The sequence below is a fragment of the Miscanthus floridulus genome, unplaced genomic scaffold (assembly GCF_019320115.1).
Source record: "Miscanthus floridulus cultivar M001 unplaced genomic scaffold, ASM1932011v1 os_2578_3, whole genome shotgun sequence".
Taxonomy (NCBI): Eukaryota; Viridiplantae; Streptophyta; class Magnoliopsida; order Poales; family Poaceae; genus Miscanthus; species Miscanthus floridulus.
Genome location: NW_027098390.1, coordinates 113454 through 121960, shown reverse-complemented (window position 1 = coordinate 121960; position 8507 = coordinate 113454). Strand labels below are relative to the sequence as shown.

The 8507-nt window shown below is 39.2% G+C and overlaps 1 protein-coding gene across 1 annotated transcript; it reads left to right on the top strand.

Moving 5' to 3' along the window:
* The first annotated feature begins 400 nt into the window (after positions 1 to 400).
* LOC136535163 (enolase 2) lies at positions 401 to 5716 on the top strand. The gene is made up of 17 exons (XM_066527471.1): positions 401 to 613; positions 1244 to 1307; positions 1423 to 1487; positions 2682 to 2729; positions 2820 to 2906; positions 3021 to 3101; positions 3189 to 3290; positions 3368 to 3448; positions 3544 to 3618; positions 3775 to 3837; positions 3923 to 4003; positions 4091 to 4285; positions 4376 to 4426; positions 4508 to 4596; positions 4685 to 4736; positions 5026 to 5082; positions 5399 to 5716. The coding sequence occupies exons 1-17, from the start codon at positions 548 to 550 to the stop codon at positions 5477 to 5479; spliced, it is 1338 nt and encodes a 445-aa protein (XP_066383568.1). The 5' UTR covers positions 401 to 547; the 3' UTR covers positions 5480 to 5716.
* The last annotated feature ends 2791 nt before the right edge of the window (positions 5717 to 8507 follow it).

The following is an 8507-nucleotide window of genomic DNA, read 5'->3' as shown; positions in this document are numbered from 1 at the left end:
ATTAATTAGGTTTAATAAATTCATCTCGCAGTTTTCAGATGAGCTATGTAATTAGTTGTTTTTATTAGTATCTAAAAATCTCTTCCGACATCCAAAACATCCGACGTCCCAAAAACATATGACGTGACATTCAAAAATTTTTGTTTGGCGAACTAAATACACCCTCAGCGGCCGGGGCATCAGCGGCCGGGAGAGCTGGTGTGTGCGGTGCGCCGCCGCCTCACGCCCGCAAAGTCCGCAGCTGTCCACGTGACAGCTCGAGACGCCTCCATGTGGGTCATCCAACAAGGACATTCTTGTTGGCCCACTTGCATTGACACTGTACAGAACCTACCCCTTCATTTCGATGTGCGCGTAGAAACGGGCCGCACCCCGCACCGCATCGGGCACTACCCCCGTCCAGGTTATAAAACTTTGGCGGCCGCCTGCCCTCATCGATCCAATCCAAGTTCCAAGCAGCCCCGTTCGAATCTCGCATTGCCTTCTCCGCCGCTGCCGCCGCCGCCGCTAGATATAGACCAGAGATTCTTCCCGAGCCCGTTCGGCGATGGCAACTATCCAGTCCGTGAAGGCGCGCCAGATCTTCGACAGCCGCGGTAACCCCACCGTTGAGGTACGGGCTCTGGACCGCTAACGGTCCCTCTTCCGCGCGCGCGCGCCCTCTGATGCTCCGATCTGGTCTGGTAGCGATGTGCTGTGGCGCAATCTATCTCGCGTGGGGTGGAAGCTTTGTTGGTTTCTTTGTTCAGTTTGTCGTGCGAGGCGAGTTGAGGTTTTAGTGAGGTTTTGGGGATTTTTGGCAAACTGAGGAATGGAATGTCAGGTTTTGACTATACTTCTTTTGTGCTTGTATGATCTGCGCTCGTTGGCCCTTAGTGTGATGTTTAGCATTTTTTGGCCTGTTTAAGCCTCTAGATTAAGATTTAATGCAACTTCAAGATCTGTGCATAATTTTGTTGATCTATGCTTGGCGTAGTCAGTATTTTGCAGGATTTATTAGGGAACAGATCAGTAGGTCATACTTCAATTATTGTTTGTCAAATTGAATTCAGTTATAAATATCCATTTGGTTACACGTTGTGCATACGTAGTCTGAAATCCCATGTTATTAGGAGTTAGGACTTGTATTGGTTGATCCCTTATGGTTGTATGGAGTGTCTGATTGGTCATACATATGAACTTCTTCACTTGTTCTTTTTTATATAAACGTGTGATCAGGTAGGTTAAATTTTGTATGCCTCAGGTCGATGTGTGCTGCTCAGATGGAACCTTTGCACGGGCTGCTGTTCCCAGCGGTGCATCAACTGGTGGGTTATAGTAGTTATAGTGAATGCATAGTTGTTGTAGTATGCATATCCTGTACCATGGTCCATGGTTCATGGGTAAAGATGAAAACCCTGATTCCATCTATCCTTTTCACAGGTGTTTATGAAGCTCTTGAGTTGAGGGATGGTGGATCTGACTACCTGGGCAAGGGAGTTTCTAAGGTTTAATTTTAAGGCTTGCATGTTATTTGTTGTTTCCTTCATTTTCATGGATTTGGTAGTTACATTTTGTAAAAACTCTAAACATTCATAGGTAGCTTGATTTCCTGTCATGCTTGTCATTCAGTCACTATAATTTCCTATGAGTTACTCTCTCCGTTCCAGCTTTTAAGGCATTTCGCGTACATCAAGAGTCAAACTTTATAATCTTTGACCAATAATTTTAATTATTGTAATACAAACTTGATACTATTAGATTTGTAATCAAGTATACCATCCAATGATCATAAGTTTATAAATCATAAACAATATAATATAAAATAAATGAATGGTCAAAGTGTCAGATTACGCCTTATAAACTGGACCATAGGGGAGTATATGTATGCAGGTGCGTTTGCTATTTTTCTTATCTGAGATACAACTACATCTCTATTTCTGGCTATTTATTTATTAAAAGGTGTTCTATGCCTCTGTTACACTTTAGTATAGTTTGATGTGCATTTCGGCAGCATTAAAATTTTTTGTATGATGGTCGATGTCTGCACTAATGTATGTTTTTATCTGAATGCTACTTGTGTTTGCTGTACTATAAGGTCTCTTCTAAATTCTTTTTGGACATCAACTTGGACACACTGTTTTCCATTTTCTGAACTAAAATATCTTCTTTCCTTTTTGTTTTCCATGTCGGAGAGTAGAGTTGTCCAATCTTGGCCATACCTTTCTACATACACTTGGATTCTATCTTTCTTTCCAACAAAATAACAGTGCTTTTAATCGTGGGCAATGGCATTTAGTGAACAGGTCTGCTGAGCCGCAATAGCACCGCTATAGCCCGCTATTTTAGCATAATGGTGTTGTCACGGTCCTGAGCTGCTATAGCTCTGCTATTTAAAACACTGCAAAATAATAAAAAATAATCACATTCAAAATGTGCACAAATTTTAACTAGTCTAGGTTAATGGTGTAAATCCATTGTTGTGGCTTGTCACTTTATTAACATAGAGAGTAACTTGCTGAATCTGTGCCACACATGTTGACGATGAATCAGATAATCCTAAATTTAATGGATTGTGTAACATCACTTGCAACTGCAACATAATGTATTGATGCCTTTTGACACAATTAGGATAGATGGATAATATATTTCATGGGCTTAATTTATTTATTCTATATGTTCACGTTCTTTGCATGTCTCAGGCTGTTAACAATGTGAACTCTATCATTGGACCTGCTCTTATTGGCAAGGTTTGTATCCTGTTATCCTACTATCCGATGGTTCTTTTTATAATTTGAGATTTGGTGTATTATTAATTGCCTGTTCTGTTTGTTCTGCAGGACCCTACGGCTCAGACCGAGATTGACAATTTTATGGTTCAGCAGCTTGATGGCACTAAGAATGAGTGGGGATGGTGCAAGCAAAAGGTATTACCTAATACATGAGGGTTGATACCATTGTATACGAAAGCATTCTAATATTTTATTTGCAAAATGGATCTGTAACAATTTGTTATTACTTCTGCTTTCTGATGTGTTCAGCTTGGTGCCAATGCCATCTTGGCTGTGTCGTTAGCTGTTTGCAAAGCCGGTGCTAGCATCAAGAAAATTCCTCTGTACCAGGTTTGTAGCTTGTTAGCATTAAGGTTTAGTTTAATTTACTTTCAAATATACATATTCTCATGAATCTGTATATGCTTTTTATTGCAGCACATCGCAAATCTTGCTGGCAACAAGCAATTAGTTTTGCCTGTCCCTGCATTTAATGTCATCAATGGTGGTTCCCATGCTGGAAACAAGCTTGCTATGCAGGCAGACTTTGAACTTAATTTGATACCTTATCTTGTAATATTTGTCTGCAATGTTATTTATGCTCCTTGTATATACAGGAGTTCATGATCCTGCCTACTGGAGCTGCCTCATTCAAGGAGGCTATGAAGATGGGTGTTGAAGTTTACCACCATCTCAAGGCAATTCTCTCATATTTCTCATGTACCCATTTGGCTGTCTCGTCTTTTCAGACTGTCAGTTATATAAAATTTATATCTGTTTTTATTTTGTGCAGTCTGTTATCAAGAAGAAGTATGGGCAGGATGCCACCAATGTTGGTGACGAGGGTGGTTTTGCTCCAAACATTCAGGTTTCCTCCTGGTCTTTAGTGTGTGGGATCCTTTTTTTCTCCTCAAGATGTCTTGAAGCTACTAAGCTTCAGGACACATTTTTTTGTAGGTTCACTAAAACTAGAATTAATGTTCTTAGACATATACTTTAATATATTCCCTTTCCTCACTTGTAGGAAAACAAGGAAGGACTTGAGCTCCTAAAGACTGCAATTGAGAAGGCTGGATACACCGGAAAGGTTGGTCTGCTTGAATTATTTACTATTGTGTTTTTTAATGTTAAAGTTGTGGTTTGGTCATTTTTTTTTAATGTCTGAATGTTAGGTTGTCATTGGAATGGATGTTGCTGCTTCTGAGTTCTACAACGACAAGGACAAGACATATGACCTCAACTTCAAGGAGGAGGTAGTCTCACTTAAGTTTCCATTTTGTATGTTTTATGAACTTAGTTGATCTGGTTTCTGTTTGTAATTATATTTTCTTTTGTTCTAGAACAATGATGGTTCTCAGAAGATATCTGGAGACAGCTTGAAGAATGTATACAAGTCGTTTGTTAGTGAATACCCCATTGTCTCGATCGAAGATCCATTTGATCAGGATGATTGGGTTCACTATGCTAAGATGACTGAAGAAATTGGGGATCAACTGCAGATTGTTGGTGATGATCTCCTTGTCACCAATCCCACTGTAAGTGTCTTGTTTTTGTTTTGTCATGAGATGATCAAATTTCAATTTTGTTGCGCAGTTTATAATTATAAATAATTCCATGTTTTTTAGAGGGTTGCAAAGGCTATCTCGGAGAAGTCATGCAATGCTCTTTTGCTCAAGGTATCATGCCCATCATTTTTTTTCTGTGCTCTACATGTTTTAGCACTTGTCTAAACACTGGTATGTTCTTCACGTTTTCAGGTTAACCAAATTGGATCTGTGACAGAGAGTATTGAGGCAGTGAAGATGTCAAAGCATGCTGGCTGGGGCGTGATGACCAGTCACAGGAGGTATGCATATAGCTGATGTGGCACTGTTCATGTCTGATGTTGACTTAGTATCATTCTGATGTTAGTTTGTTGGTTTTGCTTTGATCAGCGGTGAGACTGAGGATACATTCATTGCTGATTTGGCAGTTGGCTTGGCCACGGTAAGATTTAAGAATCTGGGTATATCCAGCACAATAGTCATATTAGATAATTACTACTCCATCTGTTTCAAATTGCAAGTCAGTCTGGCTTTTTAGATATATAATTTTTACTATGTATCTAGACATAATATTTATTTAGGTGCGTCGCAAAAGCTATGTATCTATCTCACAAAGCTACAATGACTTACAATTTGGAATGGAGGGAATACCATTACTACACCTTTTTCTGTTCAAGATACATTGAATTTTTTTTATGGTAAAGCTTAATGTATCTATCTTTCTAAAACAGGGCCAGATCAAGACGGGGGCTCCCTGTCGATCAGAACGTCTTGCTAAGTACAACCAGGCAAGTATCAAAACTTATTTTTGTAGCTACATTCAAAACTTATTTTTGTAGCAGCATTTGTCAAAATGCCACACATTTGTCTTGTTCTATGTACGATTGAGGTCGGTGTCATTCACAAAATTGGTTCATTTGAACAGCGTTCTATGTTCGATTGAGGTTGGTGTCATTCACAAAAGTGTTAATTTTAACAGTTTCAATGCTTGGTTCATTTTGAACAGTCAATGCTATTTCTTTTGCAGTCATTTAATACCTCACTTGTACTGCTTTTGTATAATTTGAGAGTACTTTGCTTTTCTAACATGTTCGAGTGAAACAGCTTCTTAGGATCGAGGAAGAGCTTGGTGCTGCTGCTGTCTACGCTGGTGCTAAATTCCGTGCACCTGTGGAGCCCTACTAAGCTTTACTGATGCTTGGACTTGGAACACTGCTTCAGTTTGCACGAGTTTTCTGATAACAGATTATGGCGCCCTCCACATGCCTGTGGATTGAACTCTACTAAAGCTGTGATCGAGCAATAAGTTCCCACATGTTAGTGGGAGCCGGACTTGTTGACAAACTCTACTTGTCTTCTTTTGTTGAGCATGAACATGTAGACAGTAGAAATAGATGTCTTGTCGGCTGTTTATTTTGGATTTTTCTGGAATCTCGATTAGTCTCTGTCGTTTCCTGCTTTTTTTCTAGACAAGGTTGAGCCGCATTTCCATTTACAGAGAAACGGAAATACATGAGTATTTTCAGATAAGAAAGAAAGGGGCGTAGGGGAAAACAGTTTCTACTAGATCTGAACTGTCACAGTATGAAAACTACCGCTTAAACTGAACTAATGTTCAAGCTACCAGAATAAGGTAGTGATCAGTTATTACAAACCAACTAAAAAGAGGACCATCTTTAGTCGAGCAAAAGACAGCACAGAACTAGGGACCTCCACATCCTGCAGCACTTCAGTGATTCTGGTTTTCGTCATCCTGCCGATCACCTTGCCTCAAGCGCTTTTATTAGTCTTAAGGTTGTCACTAAAGGGATTCTGGTTTTCATCATCCTGGCGATCACCTTGCCTCAAGAGCATGGTAGTCACCCCATTGATAAGCATCATCCTGTCAACTTTAGCATAAAGACCTGTCCAAAAATGCATTAAAGCTCCGGCATGACATATAATTTCAATCGGTTTATTTATGATCTTTCCGTCAAAACATGCTTTGTTGTGGGCCTTACATATTGCCCAGCATATGGCCGAAATGCCCCATAAGTGAAATTTCTTGCCTCCTGGAAACTGTAATTCACACCATTCCCATCATTGAGAAATAGAAGTAGGAATGTTATTGGCACCAATCACCCTTGCAATAACCCCCCAAACCACTTTTGCGACAGAGCAAGTGAAAAACAAATGATTGATAGTTTCATCATGATGACAGAAGTGACACTTGGGATTCCTTGACCACCTTCTCCTGAGAAGATTATCCTTTGTTAAAGGTGCATCATTGGTCATTAACTAGATGAAAATTTTGATCTTTTGGGGAGCTCTGCCTTTTTAGATCCTTTTGTGATCAGGTCCAGCATTAGATTTTGTCAATGCATTATACATAGATTTCACTGAAAACTTTTTATTTTTGCCAAATTGCCAAGTGACTTGACCCTCTAAGTCCTGAAGTTGAAAGCTGCCAACATCAGCCATGATCCTATCCCAACATACTTGTAAGTCATCAGTTAACCATCTTCTAAATGTGATTTGAATATTACCATTTTCACATCAGCAACATTTACATCCTTTTGATCACACAAAATATACAGAATAGGATTAATAAACATTATGGGTTATCATATAACCAGGGATCACCCCAGAACCTGGTTCTTTCTCCATTCTTGATAGCGATCCCCCTACCTTGAAGGTACACATCCTTAACTTTGAGGAGGTCATACCAAATTGGAGAGTCAGTTGCTTTGTGAGTTACAGAAAAAAATTGATTTGTTATGCATGTATTTGGATTTGACAATTTCCCGCCAAAGCCCCTCCTCCTGTTCTAGTTTCCACCACCACTTAGCTAATAGGCTCACGTTCATTTTTCTCAAGTCCTTGATGCCAAGGCCACTCTTTTTCTAGCTTTTGAAGATTTTAATCCACTTCACCATGTCGTATTTTCTCTTGGTCCCACCCCCCTGCCAGAAAAAGGATCTCCTAATCTTATCAAAATTTTCAGATATTGTTTTTGGACACATGTAGACAGATATTTGGTAGATGGGAGAATTGTTTAGGCAAGAACATATCAATGTAGATCTTCCAGCTATTGACATTGCTCCTCCATTCCACACATCTAATCTCTTGTAACTCTTATCAACCAGAGGTGTCCAGTCACACAAATGGAGTCTGCTAGGGCTAACTGGGACCCCTAGGTACTTGATGGGGAACATGCCAATTTGGCAATGGAAGATGTCAGCATATCTTTCTCCCCAATTACTATCATCATTAATCACAATGACCTCACTTTTGTTGAAATTTATTTGTAGACCTGCCATCATCTCATACATATACAAAAGCAACTTCAAGTTCCTAGCTCCCTCCAAATCATGTTTAAGAAAGACTATGGTATCATCAGCGTATTGTAATATGGCTACCCCATTAGGAATGATATGATCAATTAACCCAATAAATAGATTCCTTTCCTGGGCATTTTCTACCATCTTGGTTAAGCTGTCAGCAGCAAAATTGAACAAGATAGGGACAGAGGGTCACCCTGCCTGACCCACTTGTAGCTCTTAATGTAAGACCTAATTTTATCATTCATTTTTATACTTACAGTCCCCCAGTGACTGTCGTTTCCTGCTGATTGCGAGTTTTTTTTCTCGAGCGAATTGTGAGTTTTTTTTTTTGTCACGGTGAAATAGAGAATGATTTTCATCATTGTCGAATGATGGAACACGATTGAGCACCACTCGGATTAGACGTCGGGCATGCTGTACGAACCAAAATTCGGATTATAGCCACACAGACGGCACACGGAGATAAATTTACTAATTGATGTACGGCTATAAATTTGCTAGTCGGAGAGAAGTTTTTTTTTTTTTTGCTGTGAAATAGAGAATAATTTCTTCCATTTGTCTAATGACGAAACAGGATAGAGCATCACATTGTGAAATAGAGAATACTTTCACTTGTCTAATGGTTATGGAATACAGGAATATGATAGAGCACCCGAATTGGATGTAGGGCACATTGTTTGTACAGTCTAAATCCTACTCATTTCCTTCCCTTTTAACTGTCTTTTTCAGTTTTTCATTTTTCAACAGTCAAACTTATTCAATTTTAACCAAATATATACAAGAAAATATTAATACTCATGGTATATAATTAGTATCATTGAATGGATTGTTGAATCTATTTTCAGAATAAACTTATTTGGAGATATAAATGTTGCTAATATTTTCTACAA